Source organism: Lemur catta, chromosome 1 (genome assembly GCF_020740605.2).
Source record: "Lemur catta isolate mLemCat1 chromosome 1, mLemCat1.pri, whole genome shotgun sequence".
NCBI lineage: Eukaryota > Metazoa > Chordata > Mammalia > Primates > Lemuridae > Lemur > Lemur catta.
Genome location: NC_059128.1, coordinates 234,329,363 through 234,348,920, shown reverse-complemented (window position 1 = coordinate 234,348,920; position 19,558 = coordinate 234,329,363). Strand labels below are relative to the sequence as shown.

The 19,558-nt window shown below is 37.6% G+C and overlaps 1 protein-coding gene across 1 annotated transcript in view; it reads right to left on the bottom strand.

Annotated features, from left to right (window-relative positions):
* Positions 1-889: 889 nt before the first annotated feature.
* MORC1 (MORC family CW-type zinc finger 1) overlaps positions 890-19,558 on the bottom strand; it is a 168,629-nt gene continuing 149,960 nt past the window's right edge. The window contains 6 exon segments of the mRNA XM_045566120.1: positions 890-913; positions 915-976; positions 979-1,045; positions 3,402-3,596; positions 11,750-11,803; positions 13,427-13,514. Of these exon segments, the coding sequence (XP_045422076.1) occupies positions 890-913; positions 915-976; positions 979-1,045; positions 3,402-3,596; positions 11,750-11,803; positions 13,427-13,514 (490 nt within the window).

Here is a 19,558-nt window from a genome sequence, read left to right as displayed (position 1 = left end):
CAGGTACCCCACAAGGAAGGAAGGAAGGAAGAAAGGGAGGGAGGGAGAGAGGGAAGGGAGGGAGGGAGGGAGGAAGGGAAGGAGAAAGGGAGGGAGGGAGGAAGGGAAGAAAGAAAGAAAAAGAGAGAGAAAGAAGAAACAAAGAAAGAGGCTAAAGAGAAGAATGGGACAAAGAGTTTTCATTGTATTTTGTTTCCTGTGTTCTGAATTTCTTACTTTGTATTTATACATAAATTAAGATTATACAATATCACAAATGAATATTAAAAGTTTTATTATTTTTGTTCAAAGTTTCAGACATTTCTAAACAAACAAATAAAACAACCAGTTATCAAAGAAAGTGTAAAAACACAATTTTTACATGTGTATAATATACATACATATTATGCTTAGGAGGTGTATTCTTTTACTATGACTAAATAATAAAATTATAATATAAACTATATCTCAAAGTTTTTTGGAGGAGTGATATTTTCTGCTTTACTGAGTATTGGCTATAGCAGAGAAAGTGTGTAATGTCTTTCTTTTTGAACATCGTTTCAAGAGGAGGTGATTCTGCAGTCCTTTGTATACTGATTTTGAACACCACTGTTTTTAAGTTTTGCAATCTTTTAAGTAAAAACAAAATTAAGCTTGAGTGACATTTTCATTTTTCTTGGTAGCTCACATGAGAATTGGAGTACTCTAGAAATTATTTCTGAAAGAAGATGAAGAGTTAGGAAATGGGATTGGGGGATATATAAATTGTAAATCAGTCTCCATTTCTGAAGTATACAATTTTCTTAGAGTTAAACAGGGTGAACTTTACAATAACAAAAAAGGAAAATTTTTTGAAAAGAATTTTCCAATTTTCTTATTAGAATTTTTAAGAGAATATCTTTTCTGACTTTTAATTTTGAGAAGTTCTTTCATTTCTTTTCTAAAGGGAGACTATGTCCTATATCTACAGTCACTTTATTTAAAGTGTTCTGGAAAGGAGATTATCTTCTTTAAGCAAAGCTTCTAAATAAGTGTCAATCTGCTCCAGGTCATCTGCGGGACCACCCTGGAAAAGAGAAGCAACAATCAAACCAGAGAAAGAAGCTACAGAGTTGACTCCTGTAATCTGGGTGGGCCCCTAACAGTCTTACCCGTGACGTACGTACTAACAAAACCAACCTTGCATCTGAATCATGCCTTTAACCTTTCAAGGCGTTTTCTCATTTAATCTCATTTTATTTTCACAAGTGGTTAGGAACTTGGATCATTTTTTTTTCTTTAGTGGAAGTTAGTTCAACTGGTTTTGTTCTCCCTTATCTTTAATGACTTGTCATTTCTTAAGGCCCCCTTACCTCAATCTCACCTTTCTGTTGTACAGTCTCTCATCTCCCATTTTTAAAATTCATGAATCTTTACCTTTGTAGGCAAAAACAGACAAGTAGGCAAATTTTGACTTCTCTGTTTCTTCTCGTTCCATTTCAGCATCTTTTCCCTCAACTCCTGGCTCTCTGCTCTGATCTGTTCCTTCTTCTCCATTCTCCCTTCTCCTTTTCCCCAGCTCCCTGCTGGGGCAAATTCATGCTCTCCTTCCCTGGGCCTCTTGGTCCATGGGACAGCTGGATGTATACTCTCTCTTTACTGATCTAAAACTCACTCCCTCAGGACCAACCATGCAGTCAACTAGCTCTTCAACTGAGCTGAGGCAGAAATAATTTTTAGGAAGAACCTTCCAGAACCAATCCCAGCTTTATTACTGTTCCACCAACTGCCCAGCACCACCATCCTTGTCTCCCCATCTCTTCTCTGGTTCATTAAATGTGCTTCTGCTTTACTCCCTCTCCCCTAGATTTGCTTAGTCCTCTAATAAGTCTGAATTATATTGAGTCCAACTTTGCAACTGGGGTCCCATTTCTGCAAATAGGTTTCCATGATGTTAATGTTTACCTAGATGTCCAAGTATTGACTGACCCTGAAGAATGCCTTGTGCCCCGTCCTGACACTTACCACTTAGCCTGTTAGGTATAGTCTTAATATTTTTGCTATTATTCTTTGTCTGGCAGACTAAACTTTTCCCAGGATGTTAGGTTGATTATATGCTCATCTCTTCATGTGTCTGCCCCCCTCCCTCTGCTTTGGGTCCTTCATCTTGATCCTCTGCAGTGCTCTACTGCAGTGGCTCCGGCAATTAGAGACAGTGAAGTGGAAATTTCAAGTGGGGAAATGAGAGTAATATATTTGGACAGGAGCCCTTTGAGTACCTCTCCACTGAGACTAGGCAAAGAGTTTCATACTCTGCTGGCTAAAGCCCTTTACCCTCCTACCAAACTCAGACTTTGTGAATAAAGCAATTTAAATTAGTATAATTATCCTGGATACTCTGGGGGAACCCAGGGGTCTGCCGCAGTAAATGATTACTCTTCCAGTTTTTCTTAGCCAAGCAAAGATTTGCTGTTATGAAAGCCAATACTTTTTATGAACTCTTTTGATAGGAAGTGGTATTCAATTTTTATGATATAAAATTTCTTTGGTCTTTCTATTTTTTCTGGCTCGTGAAACAATAATCATCACTGAAGCTCTACCAATTATCAGGCTCCACACCAGACCTTTTACACATAAAAACATTTGTCATCCTTCACAGCCACAAGAACCAAAAGGAGCGCCACTCAAATTCCACTCTTATAGCAATAAAACAAACCCGATGAATTGGACGAAGTGGTATCATTGATAGAAGCACAAATACAATTACCTTTCTATAAAAACAATTAGTATGAAACAGGCTCACTGCTCTGGCTTGGATTTCTTAAATTATTTCTAGTATCTACAGAAAGACTTTTCACCTTTGGCCACATTTACATATGTGTGTGTTTTAATATTGTTATATTCTATCCAGCATTTCTATGTGGTGTAAAAGATGGATCCTTCCTCACTAGCTCAATCTATCACAGAAGCTCAATTTATGCATAAAAATATACAAACAAAACTGACAGCAATCTATACACAATGTTTCCTGACTTCTCCAATCTCTCCTCTAAGATTAGAAGGGTTTATCTTTATTTATGTATTAAGATAAAAAATAAGTTAAAATATTTTGCTGTCAGAAAAAATTGGAAACATTTTCCTACTGGACATATGCTATTGAGGAGACACTAAGGGTGGTGATTCTACACCAACAACACAAGCAAAGATTCTAAATTTTTTAAGATAAAAAAGAATAGGAATGTTTAAAATGTTCTAATATTAATACATACATTCAAAGTTTATTTACTTATGATTTCAATATCCTTACAGGAAGAGTAAGGGCTGAATTAAGTAACTTGTCCAAGGTCAGTACATGAAAGACAAGGTTAGGAGAGAAAGCTAGCTGCTAAATGCTCTTTCCACAGAGTATGTTCGTGCTACTCAAACAAAATCTCATCACTCACCAGCTGAAGTTTCTGCAACAATACTGCCAGTTTAACACGAAGATTCTTCAGTTTATCCTCAGTAATTTTTCTTTTTTCTTCACATTGCCCCAGAGAAACTTCATTAAGTACTCCTTTTTTATTTGCTTCATAGATAATGGACTGCATTTTTTTCTTTAGTTCTTTTTCATATTGGACCATGTAAATATTCTGAATCTGTGAATGTTTTTGAAAACAATTTCAGCATTTTTTAAAAATATTACTTTTCTCTCCAATATCACAAGGCAACTTCATATTCCAACTCTGTACATACATGCCAAGTGTCAACTCTATACGTTAAGTGCAACATGTAGTCTAAATTTAAGACATGGTGATACCCTTAAGGAACTTACACTCTTATGGAAGAGGAAGAGAGAGTAGGAAAAATGTACAATATTCCAGTAATTCTAATATTAGGATGAGAGAGGCATCCCAAGGTGGGCTCAGACCCACCTTTGCCTTTCGTATAAAGAAGGAACCCCATAAAGGTTCAATTTGTTCTCCCAGTAGTGGTATCAGACTATTCAAGGCACAAAGCGGGTAGGTGTCTGGGACCCTCTCTCCACAGCCCAGTAACTCACAGGCAATGACAGAACAGCCAGCCACTCGGGGCTGCCTTGGCAGATGATGTAGTGTTATTTATAATTCAAGTCTATAGTGTCTATAAAGCACAGAAGCTATAGTAAGAGGAATTCCTGTTCCTCTCTTTGGGTTCCTTATCCTGATATAAAGAGTACAGTTTTGCATGTGACCCTTACTAATTCAAGAATCTTGGTTGTTTTCCAAAATCTCATGTTGTGCCTGAGGCACTCATGAGGTAAAAGGGGTAGTGGATACACCAAATGCTTCAAGTTCACGATGACATTAACTGCTCGAATCAACATTTTGAGAGGGCCAAAGGATCTTCTGATAAAAGAGATACAGGGAAAATCCTATTTTGATAAACATTTGAATGCTTCTGTAATAGGGAGACTTCTGTGTTCTAATATGACTGGGTGGCCAAGAAAATTGTAAGGACATTTTGTCTTCTGGGCCTACCCTACCTGTTTCACCACCCTCCACCACACTGCCTATATGCAGGCCCTTCCCCGACTGTCCAGACCATCCCCTTTAGCACTCATGGACTTCATCAGTTTCTCTTCCTCCTATAAAATCCTTAAAAGAAGCAAGAAAAACCCCTACATATAGGAAGTTCTATTTATTAAATATTCACTCACTACTTCCTCACTTGAAAGCAGTAAAATTTAATTATAGGTGCAAAACACAGTAATTACCCTCAAGAACTTTCTCCTCTACAGCATGAGATAACACAAGTTTGCAAATATTATATCTTATGGGAGAAATGGTGTGGATTATTCATTATATTAAAGAGAATTCAAGTCCTGACTTAGAGTACCTGACTTGGATTTATGTCTACAACTTACCCCTTGGTTGTTTGTACTTTTCATGTACTACTAACTGAGAGACGTATTTGGGAGCAGGGACCCAAATTGTCCTCCACATTGGCAAACACTGGCACTGTGTGTGTGTGTGTGTGTGTGTGTGTGTGTGTGTGTGTGTGTCTGTGTTTGTGTGTCTGTGTGTGTGTGTATGTCTGTTCATGCAGTAGTGGGAGGAGGAGGAGGAGGAGGAGTCTGTTAAAAGTGAGACTCACTGTGAGATTTGTAGGCTGCTCTGCAAAGAAATCCTAGATTTTTAGAGTCTTAAACTGCCTTGAAGCTATATGAGGCACCAAGAATTAGACTGAAATCCCTGACCTGGCTCTGCCTATTGTTACCTTATTTCCCGAATTCTTGGCCTCATTCTTCTAGGAATACAGCAAGCTCAATCCTGCCTCAGGCCCATTGCTCTTGCTGCTTTCTCTGTTTGTAAGTTCAACCCCAGATCTGCACAAGGCTCATTCCTTGCCTCAGGTCTGTGTTGAAACAACACCTCCTCAGATACTCCTTGCCCACTGTACCTGACATACTGCACCAATATATTCATATCACCCCTGTCCATTCCCCAGCCCTGCACAGTTATTTTATGAGACACCAAATCATATGTTTATTTACATGTTTATCATATATCATTATGTGACTCTACATTATGGTTTATGTATACATTTTTTTATCTGATTCTCCCTCTAAAATGTAACCTCCATGTAAAAAAGATTTGATTTTGTTCACCTCTGCATTCCCAAGGCCTGGGATGCAGCACTAAATAGTTGGGGGTCAGCATAGCACATATGCAGCACTTATATTGAGGGAGTTTCAAACACATAGGACAATCTGCCTCAAAAGCTAGACTACATTTAGAGATCTTGGAGGGGAATCCACTTTTAAATATCTTCAATTCAACCTACAAGTAGTTGATGATTTACAACTATGGCTACAGCCACCTCCTTCAGGAAGTTTCCTGTAATGCTTTCTGGGGAGGCTGCAGGCAAACCCAGGGAGTGACATCTCCCATGGCGTAAAGGCAGAGTAAATAATTCAACTCAGTTGGAATAAGGAGGACCGTGTCACATACAGTTCAGATGTCACCAGCCACTTAATTTTCAGAACTCTGGAATTTTATAACTTTTGCCATCCTGAATGATAAATAGCCAGGAAACACATTTTTATAAAAAATAAAAGCAACAATAAAACAAACCAAAACAAAATTAAAGAGAAATATAAAATATGAAAAATAACATTATATGAAAAACAAGAATATTGCTATTAGCCATAAAAAGGAGCATGTAATGACACATTTGAATGGACCTGAAGTGATGCTGAATGAATAAAGTCAATTGTAAAATAACACACATTGTGTGATTTCATTTCTGTAATATTCCTGAAATGATAAAGTAATAGAGACAGAGAAGAGATTAGTGGTTACCAGGAGTTAGGGGGGAGGGGGTGTGACTATAAAAAGGTAGCACAAGGGACATATTTATGGTGATGGGAATTCTACATCCTGATTTCAGTGGTGGTTATGCAAATCTACACATATAATAAATTGACACAGAACTATATACACACATTGTCCTAATTTCAATTTCCTGGTTTTGATATTATAATTATACAAAATGTGAGCACTGGAAGAAACTGGATAATGGGTACATGAGACTTCTCAGTACTATTTTTGCAACTTCCTATGAATTCATAGTTATTTCAAGATTTAAAAGTAAATAAACAAAACCAAAAAGATACCCTAACATTATTAACACAGTGTGAAACCAAGGACATTTACATAGCACATTACATTCTAAAGTCAAATTCTGCCTCTCAAAGTTCACTCCTTTGTAAACAGTAAACTATATTCTTTCCAAATACTACACATACACAGTTCAGTTTCCTGGTTTGTTCTTCTGCCTTTCTCTCTCCAGGCAGTTCTGCTAACCTTCCAGGGAGTTTCCATAAAAGGTAGCAATTTTGACAACTTTTAAAGCTCTAGTAAAAGGATATCTAGTTGTATTAACATTTTAATTAAGGTGACAGGAGAATTGTAACAAGATGAGAGGCTTAGTTCTGCTGGTTAAACCCACTCTTGCGGAGGTATTTATGGTGGATCAAAAATGGAATTTTTTCCAAACTCCATTAATTCAGAACTGAATTAGGATTTGAAATAAAGGATATGCAACTGAAATTTTAATTTTCTGCCTTGAATTTGAAAAGTCAGAGCTCTAGTAGCTTTGCAGCTCTAGAATCCTAACAAGTCTGCATAAAGCAAGGATGGCCTTATAAGATCTATCGATTTTGTACCATACAAACAGGAATCTTTGTGTAGTGTTTATGTAGGCAGACACTACAACAGAAACAATCAACTTTGATTCAAAGCACAAATATTAAGATCCAGATACATCCAAAGGTACTGATTGAATGTCACTAGGATACAGAATTTGACTTATCAAAGACGATTACTAACTTTAAGGATTCTATAAGTTACTACAAGGCAGAAATTTTAATTACTGCTAAAATAGAGTTTTAAGGTTCCCTCAGAACACAGAGATGTCAAGATTAATTTCACATGGAGAGACTAGACAATAACATTGACCAAGCTCTATATGGCAGCAGGGTGCGTGTGCGTGTGTGTGTGTGTGTTTGTGTGTGACAATTTGAATATTGTCTGTGGACTGGAAGAGTGGATAAGAGTATTCCAGAGAACAGCATCGGGGGGAAAGGCTCAGAGGTAGACCAGTGTAGGTAGGTTGGAGCAACTGTGGGCTACTCATTTTGGGTGGAGCAGATGGCATGTGAGAGGAAAGAATAAAAGATGGTGGTTCTGGTCAGGTGGTGTAGGACCATCAATGCCATCATGAATCATCTATTACTATTATGGTAGTTATAAAAACCACTGATGTGGTCCTGGTGAGATAACCAAAGAAGTTTGTGATTAATATAGGGTCCTCCTGTGCTTTCATGCTGCTCTCTTTATTAAAAGTACACATCTTAAAGCACGTTGTACAGAATTCTCCTCTACATGAATTTCAAGAAATGATTTGAATAATTTTTATAACCATCCACCTAAAGCTACCAATCATTGAGAAAGTCCTTAAGACCAATCAGTTTCATTGTTAGGGAAGTTATGATTCCTGTTGTTCTGTGTTTTGCTTGCAACATCTCGGTTTCAACAGGAACTCCTAGTCTCTTGATTGTTTATTTTGCTTTAGTTCTTGGGATCACACTTGCCCTGAATGTTAAGGAGATTCTACTCATCATCTATGCTAAACCTGTTCATCCTGAATAAACACTTATCTTATTCACTCGGCCTCCAAGACCCAACAACCTGGCTCCATTACTGATGGTGTAAACACTGGGAAAAATATGTAGAAACAGATATAAAAGGACATATATAAGCTTGGATAAACAGATGTATGACAGTCTAATTCTTAGCCAATTACTGAGTTTCACAGCATAAATATTTATTTATTTACTTTTTCCCCAGGAAATAGATTATTTTCTTCAAGACTGAAAAACACATGAAGATTTCAGAATACCGATTATGAAAAACCCAGGTATAAATCAATATAGTATGAAGTGGTTAGCAAAATTTTTTCTTCTGATTTTTTTAAAATTCAATTTTTTAAATTTTTATTGTTTTAATTTCAGAATATTATGGTGGTACAAACATTTTGGTTACATGTAATGCCTTAGCCTCACCCAAGCCAGGGGTAGAAGCATGCCCTTTCCCCATATAGTGCGCTCCATCTCCATGAGTTGTGAGTTTACCCCCACCCCCATCTGACCAGCACCCAATGAATATTAATAACATGTAAGCACTTTAGTGCTTATCAGTTAGTACCAATTTGATGGCAAGTATATGTGGTGCTTGTTTTTCCATTCTTGTGATACCTCACTTCAAAGGATGGACTCAAGCTCTATCCAGGGTAACGTAAGAGGTGCTAGATCACGATTGTTTTTTGTAGCTAAGTAGTATTCCATGGTATACATATAACACATTTTATAAATCCACTCATGTATTGATGGGCACTTGGGTTGTTTCCACATCTTTGCAATTGTGAATTGTGCTGCCATAAACATTTGAGTGCACATGTTTTTATTATAGAATGTCTTTTTTTCCTTTGGGTAAATGCCTAGTAGTGGGATTGCTAGATCAAATGGTATTTCTATTTTTAGCTTTTTGAGGTATCTCCCAATTACTTTCCACAGGGGTTGTACTAACTTGCAGTCCCACCAGCAGTGTAAGAGTGTTCCTATCTCTCCACATCCATGCCAGCAATTGTTGTTTTGGGACTTTCTGATAAAGGCCTTTTCACTGGAGTTAGGTGGTATCTCATTGCGGTTTTGATCTGCATTTCCCTAATGATTAGAGATGTTGAGCACCTTTTTATATATTTGCTGGCCATTATTCTGTCTTCTTTTGAAAAGTTTCTGTTCACGTCCTTTGCCCATTTACTGATGGGGTTGTTTGATTTTTTTTCTTGTTGATTTTCTTAAGTTCTATATAGATTCTTATTATCAGCTCTTTATTAGATGGGTAGAAAGCAAATATTTTCTCCCATTCTGTAGGTTGTCTATTTACTCTAATGATAGTTTCCTTTCCTGTGTAAAAGCTTTTTCATTTGATCAGGTCCCATTTATTTATCTTTTTTGCTGCTGTGATTGCTTTGGGGGTCTTCTTCATAAATTCTTTCCCTAGGCCAATGTCTATAAGAGTTTTGCCAACATTTTCTTCTAGAATTCTTAAGGTTTCATGCCTTAGGCTTAAGTCTGTTATCCATTGTGAGTTGCCTTTTGTGAGAAGTGAGAGGTGGGCATCCAGTTTCAATCTTCTGCATGTAGTTATTCAGTTTCCCCAGCACCATTTATTGAATAGAGATTCTTTTCTCCGTAACCAGTAGATGAAGACCTGTGGGAAGATCTAGGAACCTTACTGATAGCTCTTCAAGCTGCCACAGACTCTCAGTTGGGACAATCAATTCCTGGTGAGGCACTTAGCAAACCCACCTGCCACACACACACACCCCACATAGAGATTTCACTGTCAGCATCTCCTCCACATACGTCTCATGATGCAATGTCAGGTCTCTAGTAAGTTAAAAATAATTCTTCTACACCAACAGGCTGAGAAGCTATAATATACTTATTACAAGTAATACATGAAAACTCCATCACAAGGATGTAGTATTAATAAAAATGGAAAAAGCAGTATAATGGAAAGAGCTTTGGAGTGGGACAAATCTGGGTTCCAATCTTGAATCTGATGCTTGCTTGCATCATGACATTGGAATATTATCTTTCTGAATCTCCATTTCCTCATGACTGAAATGGAGACAGTGTCACTTACCTCCCGAAGTTGTAAGGGTTAAGTAAGGTAACGTGTAGAAAAGGCCTAGTTCAGTACCTGGCTCTAGTGGCTCTCAATCGATCACGGTTTTATATTAGTTGCTGAAAATACTATTAGTGCCCTGGAATAGGGTTAAAAATATATTGAAAGTAAACTTTGTCTTTTATTCTAGTTAGAGAATGTTGAGAAGTCCTCAAACTGAAAAACGTTCAATCACTGCTTTTTCAGCAAAACATTATTCAGAAAATAAATAAATTCCCTTTTCAGTTGAACAGTAATGGGGATCTAAGAACTTCAATCCCTCTTCATTTCCCATTATTTATCACAGTCCAGTGGGTACTCAGCCAAATACATCAGAGGCAAACGTATCAGCAAGAAATTTAGGCACGCCCTAAAATTTCAATACTGTTTGATACAGCCTTTGTAAGAAGAAATCTGGGTTAGGTTCTAGTTTTTATTTCAAGTTTGCTTCATTACACGTCTTTTGAGAATTTACTTCACAATTCTTTTTCACTCACGAAACAAGAATATTCAAATGTACTCTATCACCTACAGAAGACATAAGGCAGTGCCTCTGCTTACAGTTGTGCTTTGCACAACTCCAGAAGGTGCCAATCATTGCTTAGTCTTTCCAGATTTGCATGTCACTATGACAGTTTCCCAGAAGATGACTGTAAGCATAAGCACATGGAATAAGATGCTAATGTAGGTGCTAGTGATAACAGCTGGTGGACAGGTTTGAGAAAACACAGGTAAAGCATCAACAAAGACCACAACAGCACCCATCCTGGCTCCAGCATTAATCCCATACATCAGCTTGGCCAAGTTCACATCTTGGAGTCCCAGTTCTTTTGAGTGTGAAGTAAGGGAGTTGAAGGTATATGATTTTTTTGAGATTTCTGTAGCAGAACTGAAGCACACTCTGGACTCTTCCCCCTCCTCCCCAGGAAATCTTTAAGGACTAGATACACAGCATTATTTGATGATCGTTAAAAAAAATCTACCCAGAGAGATAGAAAGGTTGAAAGGAAACACACAAAAATATTAATATCAATGATCTTGGGATAGTTTGGGACTCTGAATGAATTTCTTTAAATTCTTTTTACTTCTTATATTAGCATTAATTACTTTTATAAATACTTTCATAATGGAAAAATCATTAACTTAAAAAACTGTTGATAAAGTAAAAAAAAATCTCAGAGAGATATCAAATTGTTTGAAATAATTTAAAATAATCCTCAAACAATTTCTGCTTTAGTCTAGTGTTTTGAGGATTCAGTGAATATATTTCTTAAAGACTTATGTCCTGTTTCTTTTTCAAAATATAATCCTACTCCAAGGGTTTTACAAGCTTTGTATGGTGGAAACATTTGTATGTTAAAATTCAAAAAGCTGTTGCTTTATGACATCTGATATGCTACACATTAATCTAAGTCTTGATAAGTGAATGCAAATTTGATTTCTTTCCAAATATAACATTTGGAAATGTATATTATTTCTCTTTTGGAACACAGGCCCATTTAGAATATAAATTCCTATATTGAAAAGAAGCTTACCTGGTTGAAACACATTTTCAGCTTTTTGTTTGTCAGCTCTGGGCATTGCTCCAGCTGTTTTCATAAATGATAATAGAACAGGATATTAACTTTTAGAGAATGAGCTGTCTACAACAGAGTTATATCACGCAAACATCTAGTATAAAAAAACATCAAAGCCTAGAACTGGCTAACATTGGTACTGTGGGCCTTTTAAGCTTGGGTCTAATTAAATTAATTAACTAAATTATACCTCCCTTCATTCCAAAAAAAAAAAAAAAAGGATTAAGGGAGCTTACATAAATAAATACAGCATTGTTAAAAAATTTTGCAGATAAAAAAAGCAAGGTGAAGGAAAATTAAATGATAACACAATAAATATTCAAAGGGAGATATCAAGAAGGCAGCTGGACCCTGGATTTCTTGGAAGGGTGTGCCCCAGAGATAGGGAAGTCATGGCATGTGGGGTAGTATTTAAAGTCAGAGATTAGATGAAGTCACCTAGAAGCAGCATGTAATGGAGAGAAGACAGTGGTCCAGGAAGGAGCCCTCAGACATGCCAACATTCAGAAACCAAGTAGAACAGGTGCAGCCATAAAGAAGATGGGAGGGAGGGAAGCGAGAAAATGGGAAATGTGTGCATGGAAGCTACACAAAGAAAGGGCATCAGAAGGAGAAATGTGGTCCACTGGGTTGACGGCCTCGGAAAGGGCAGGTCTGGCGAGAAGTGACTACTGCATTTGTCAGTGCAGAGGCCACTGGTGGCCCTGATGACAACAGTCCCAGTTAAGCAGTGGAGTCGGAAGCCCCGTAGGAGAGGATGAGGTGAGAGTAGAAGGCAAAGAAGTAGAAATAATGAATATTGACTAGAAAATTAGGGATTTTACCCCGGATTAGATGGAGGCATATGGCACCTCTGTAACATTAATAATTCACGCTCTTTTCACCAATAGCCTTTCTATATGCATCCATGATTTCCATAAGCAACCCTGAGCAAGGAGGTGGAGAAGGAGACCTCCCACCCTTCCACACCAGGCAGGCGGCTCTTCCCCTGCACTTCCACGGGAAGCTCCGCTTGGCCTCAGGTCTGCACATCTCACTCAGTTTCACCAGAGCCCTGGTGAAAGCAGGGACTAAGCCGCTTGGGCACTACCCCCTGTTACTTAAGCATGGCCTATGGACCTGAGGCTCACCCTCTGCACCCCAGGTAGCAGATCAAAGTTTTCCTTCCAATCATATTGGGTACTGTCCCTGACAGCAGATTTGGTGAATACAATTTTCTTCATCTATCCCCGTGATGTTTTAGTGATTCTAGTAAGACTAGTGCTTGGGGCACCTAATGTGGCTGACCTACCCAATCCTCAGCTCAGCTCAACACGGGTGGCTGATGAAGTGTATCTAGGAAATAGAAACTCTATTTTCGGTGGGGGAAAGGGAGGTCAGAGGCTATATCATGCTGCTCTTCATATCTGCAACTGACTGTCTCAGTCTATAAGATTTTCTCCACCTTATTTAGCCCAGGGCCACAATGATTTCAAATGCAGCTTTAATCCTGAATCACCCATTTGGTATGAAGATCCCCATCTTCATTTACTTAAACTATGGGCCCTCTTACTGGTAACATTTCCATTTTTCTTCACTGAAGATTAAATTCAGGCTATTCTACCATTCCCTTAGAGTTGAAAAAAACCAGCTCACCTCAGAACTTGCTACAAGTTCTTCCACAGATGTATGGTCAAATTCTGATGGTAGCTGATATTCAGGAAAAAAATACAGAAGAATTTCCCTAGGAATAAAAGCACAGCAGAAATGGGAATATACCAGGACAGCAGAGGTAGCACTCACCTGTCAGAACTGGGCTCGTCCCCTAGGTATTAAACATCCTGACAAAGAGATTAGTTCCCCCCAAATATTTTGTTTTTACCATTGGCATGAAACTGTTCTTCAGAAAGCATGGACTGGGGAGACTGGGTATGGCCATAAAAAGGCAAGAGAAGGGTCTCCTGTAGTGATAGAACTGTTCTGTATCTTGGCTGCATCAGTGTTAATATCCTGATTGTGATACTGTTCTACAGTTTTGTAAGGTGTTACAATTGGGAGAAACTGGGTAAAGGGTACGGGATCTCTGCATTATTTTGTACAACTGCATGTGAATATACATTTATCTCAAAATAAAAAGTTTATTGAAAAGGAAAAAAGAACATGAAAGAAACCAACCAACTAACCAACCTCAAAGGGCCTAGCAATCCATGACCAACCAGTCCAGAAAAGCCCTGCACCTGCTTGAGTGTTCTAGTCTACAGAGATCTCAGCATTGCAAACTTCCTGGAAGAAAACAGGCTGATGACAGACTTACTTATTTTCTAAGAAAACCAGAGAGTTTAAGTCTCCAGAGTATTTTTTCATCAGGGACTCCAGGATGACTCTTAGAAATCACACATGGACCCTGCTCTTTCCAAATAGCAGTGGTCATTGTGCTGACAGGTATTTCATTTTGCCAACAGGCAATAGCACCCATCTTTTCTACTGTGACAGCTTTTCTAGGATTAATCACCTATATGACACATATTTCATTCATGGGAAAATATGAAACCTAGAAATTTATAGTCACCACATCTTAAAAGTATATTGTGTTTTTATGCGGAAGTGTTCCAAGAGCCTAATGTACATTATCTGAGGAACTTACAAAAGTTTTTCAGTTGTGAAATAATATGGTATATCAAAAACAAAACAGCTTTTTCTTATACAATTTACCTTCCTAGTATTGTCTGTATATTATTTGTATTAATATTCAGGTAGAGTTTCAAGGGGAATCAAACCAAAAAGTTAAAAATTTTCAGCATTGCCCAAACATTAAATATAATACACGTACCCCCCTAAGAATTATTTCCCTGGCTAGTAAGAAGATGAACGAGGTGGGAATGGGATAAAAAGGGGCTCCCAGGAATATGAAATGAGAAGAAGCCAGATAGCATAGAATGCAACTGGATGAAAGTGGAGTCCCTGGGAAAGGGAACCTTGGTCAACCTTATGGCTGGATTGTCGGGGCAGGAAGGGCGAGAGATCTTCCATACAAACCAACCCTGCTTTTCTCCAAATCCAGTCTTCCTTCTCCCACCACAGGGTTGAAACCTCTTCCGAGCATTGGTCCTTTCCAGCTTGAGTATAAATTCTTTTGTGTTTAAATCTCGAGCAAATCAGCAGTCCCCTAAGAAGGTACTCTTAGATAACAGGTATTAGACGGTGGTGGCATTTTCTGGGAAGTGGGAGAAGGTGAAGGGGCAGGTTGGGGCGAGAAAAAGTTCTAGATTATTCTCAATCTGTGGTGTCACTGCTTCAAAATCTACCCTAAACATCAATTATAGTCTGAATAATGTCTCACCCTTATACTATTATTTCTAAAATAGATACTATAAGATAGATAATATTTTAAAATTAAACACAATTTCATGTAAGGGCTTTACTGAAATCACACCAGCTTTTGCCATTTTGTATTTTCTCAGTCTCATTAATTCCACAGATATTCCTTGGACCCCTACTAAAATATCACCTTTGCTCTGTGGCGCCTGAAAGAGCCTGGCATTGTGTCCCCCTTGCTAGGAACCCGATACCTTCTTACTGCACTGATTCAGCCTTGTGGGGGACACAGACAAGAAAGCAGGCTATTCCAATACCATGTGATAAATGCTCAGAGGAGAATGAGAATGATATACCATGGGTACCAAAAGGAGGGGCCCTAACTCATATTTGGGGAGCCTCAAAGGAAGAGTAGGAGTAACCCAAGTGTGGGGGGGCGGCATGCAAAGGAAGCATTCTAGGCGATCTGCACTACACACCCAGGAATTGAGTATTCATTGGTAAAATATCTAAGGTCCCTGGGTCAGATCCAACTACCTTTTTTAAAGTGCTAGAAATGAGTCAAGTGCTGCTATACGTTTTAGATGCATAATTTCATGTTATCTTTATGGAAACTCTTTGATTGAGGAGTTATTCCTATTTAGACCTCTGTGGTTTCCTGGCTATTAAAGTCACCCCACCATCAGGCCCAACCAGGGTCCTTGTACCCTCCTGTTTCTATCTGCTTCCTGGGCTCCCTGGTGTTTAGTCTTTTATTCTCTTCTATACCAAGTTGTTGCTAAATAACTTCTCCTTTGGAGATTTTGTCCCACAAGACTAACTAGAGAAGATGACAAATTATCCAGCAACGTGCAGTCTCTAAACACAAATACACAGACCTTTTCCTTTTCCTGCAAAATTAATTCAGGAAAACTATTAGATGCTACAAAAAAAGTAAGATACCAAAATCTTACATGCAGGTTCTGACTGTAGATGTTTAAGAACTCTTAAAAAAATTCCTTCAGTTATTGAGTCCCTTTCTTCAATGATACCTTCTTTTGTTCCTGAGGGCATATCTTATCAAACCTCTCTCTAGCCTAAAACTTGAGGTTTCCTTTAGGACACAGTAATCCTCTGATCCATAAAGGGCATTTCAAGGAGGTGGGCCAGGAAGCACAAAGTGTAAAAACTATATGAATAAACCAGTGCTCATTCACTACCATTCACTGAATCAAGTAGATGCTATGCATTTTGGGGGACTCCTGAACCAAGAGCTGCCATTTCAATGGGTCTCTTGTCCCACCTATGAACAGCCTTTCCCTTGAAGTATTTACTCAAATGCTTCAAATTATCCCAGAATCGACAATAAAATCAGGAATTTGTCTTTGTTTCGCACTGGCTCTCTTTTCAAGAATTTAAGAAATAAATATTCTAAACATCTCTTCCAAAGTTACTACTTGCATCCAGGACCTTGTCTATGATGCCCACCTCTAATGAATTTCTGTAGAATCTATATCCATATCTGTAAGTCTGAATTGGAAGTTTTTAGAGAATTCAACTAGGTGAGCTAAAACACTGTATCAGCACTTTATAAATGATGGCCACGCTTTGAAAAGTTCCAGCTAAGGGCCATTTCCTTTGCCTCCTTTCTCAACAAAGTTATTTTTCACGAAGAAAAGTCTCTGTTTGCACTAACATAACTTCACTGTTTCTAGATATGGTAGACATGGGCAGGGGTCTATACAGGTGCCTGGTCATTCACTTTTCTTTTAAACAATAACCCAGTTAATTAGCTTAGTTCTGGCTAAGGAGAAGAACAAGCCTCCTACTGGAGGTTGACCAAAACTCTCTTCTTCAACCCAGTGAAAAACTAGGATACAATGGAAATGGTGTGGCTCCGCTTTCTAAAACTAAAAATCCAATAACGGTTTCTGGCAGACCTCAATTGCTAGTGTATGTATTTTTGTGGCCTTTTCTTTTGCTTTAGCAACCGGCAGAAACCTTAAAGAGTGACTTTTAAAAAAAACAACTTATTATTGTTATTTTTAAAAATTAAAGATAACATAAAGCATGCTTGTACTTTTATAGAGTTGAAATAAATGAAATCTGCCTTATCAAGTTTATACATACAACAATAAACTGAAACAAGGCATTATAGTTCAACAGTTAAAAGCAAGAACTGTGAGGCCAGACTGCCAGGATTCAAATACCAGCTCTACCACTTAAGAGTTATATAATGCTGGGAAAATTATTACTTAGCCTCTACATACTTCATCTGTAAAATGGGAATGATAAAAGTATCTATTTATAGGATTGTTGTAATAGTTGAATGAGTTAACATATGTAAAACCCTTAGGACAGTGCCTAGCACACAGTTAATTATATAACAAATACGTATTATTAATACTATTGCTATTATTATAATTGAAAGTGATTTGAAATTTGATACTAGTCCAATATTTAAGGTCATTTGATAAAATTTAATAGTATGGATCCCAGTTCAGCTTATTGACCACTAACTTAACACAATCTTAGTCACACCTCAATATTTGAAAATATTTTTACATCCAGCAATACCATTCACTGCTTTTTACATTAATCTCTTTCAATTTAAAGTATTTTTTAAAAGTATATACTGATATATGTTAGCCATGGTATGGAAAATCCAATCTGTTTTCAAAGAAGTTACTTTAACTGGGGATTAAATAAACTAATACACATAAAATAAGAAATAACATAAGTCAGGAAAATGCTAAACTGAACATAATCAGGTAATAAAAATGGGTAATAAAAACTACATTTTTAATTAATTTACTCAGCATTAGTTAAAGAGAGGTAGGCTGACCCTACTTTGGCATTGTGGGAAGAGGTCAAGATAGCGTCATGTCCAAAGTGAACCAAGCGGCGGCAACACTCTACACACTTAAAAGATCTCTCACTATGCTCTTTACCATGTGACAGGCAAGGTAAATATGGTGAATGATTCTGGATACAAAACCACCATGCCCTTCACATGATACACAGCCAGCCACAATCTTCATGCTTTGAGGAATTTAAAGTCTAGTTAATTCAAGGAATAACATGTGGATCAGATATACAATAGTGAATAGCACAGTACAAAAAAACAAAAACAAATACCTAACAAAGAAAACAAGAAATTTGTTTTCACTGGTGCAATGTGAGAAAACATACTACATGTTGCTGAAGGCAAAAAAGAAAATTGGTAAGATGAGGAGCTCATTTTGTTCCTGCTAAAGCCTTATGTTCTATTTTTTTCTGAAGAATATTTTTCATAAAACAATCACCACACAAAACATAATCTGGTACAGAAAGAACAGATACACTAACATATTTGGCTTTCAGAATGCTCAGTTAGTAACAGTGTGATAATACTAAGCTTTAAATAAAGAGTCTACGTGTTCATTAGGGAGCTGGTTCCTGGGAAACTTTAATTTTCTATCGATGCCTAATGACAGAAGTGGATGCACTTTAACGTCTTCATACTCTCACTCAGATTTTCCCCGCTTTGATCACATACAACCCATTAAAATGAATAGAAATGCTACACTTAGAGGAAGAACAAAAATTAGCCAAGTAAACATAAGGAAAATGATGAATTTGAAAAAGAAAGTTTATCTAACTGGAAAAGAAATTTAAGTAGGTAGGCATCCAAACTCCACTGCCACACACTCAGACTGGTTCTCCAGGTCTCAAAGTGTGGAGAGAGGGAAACACATACACTGTATGTGGTTAACAGTGTGGGATTCCAAATCAGGGAGCCTGGGCTTAAGCCTCAGCCCTGTCCTTAGTAGTCATATAATTATCCATATGACTTTTAATGTGTTACTTAGTTTGTCTAAGTTTCAGTTTCCTCATCTATTAAAAAATATTAAAAAATACCAACCTTGTAAGTTTGTAAGAATAAGAAATTAATTTATAAAAAATATTTGGGTGAATGTCTGAAGTATAATAAAGGCTCAAAAATGATTATTGTTATCAAGTAGGCCTGGTTCACCCATAGCAATGTCCCAATTATTGGATATGTGGTCATATTTTAATAATATTCACATATTTACTCAAATATATACAAGCACACACATATATAATTTACTACATACTACCATGCCTTAGTGACCAACTAATAGGCCTGAATCTTAGAACCAGTAAGTAGCATACCAGGATTCAAATTTATGGCTACCCAATTTTGAAGCTGAGGACCTTAAATATTACTTCTGGAAAAATACTGACAGAGGGTAAGAAACTAGTTGGAGAAGCCCCAGTTCTTTAGGAATTATACAGTAGACCACAGCAGTATGATACTAACACATCCATCCAGACCATCAGACAAGCAGCCTTTTTCAACCTCATCATGCCTGTACAAACCTGAGGTCTGGCCCATTTCTATTCCATTTCCAGGCTACTATCAGCTTGCCAACCCAAGCACTATGGCAGATATGCTGGCCAGAACTTCATGTTCAGGAATGAGGCATCTGG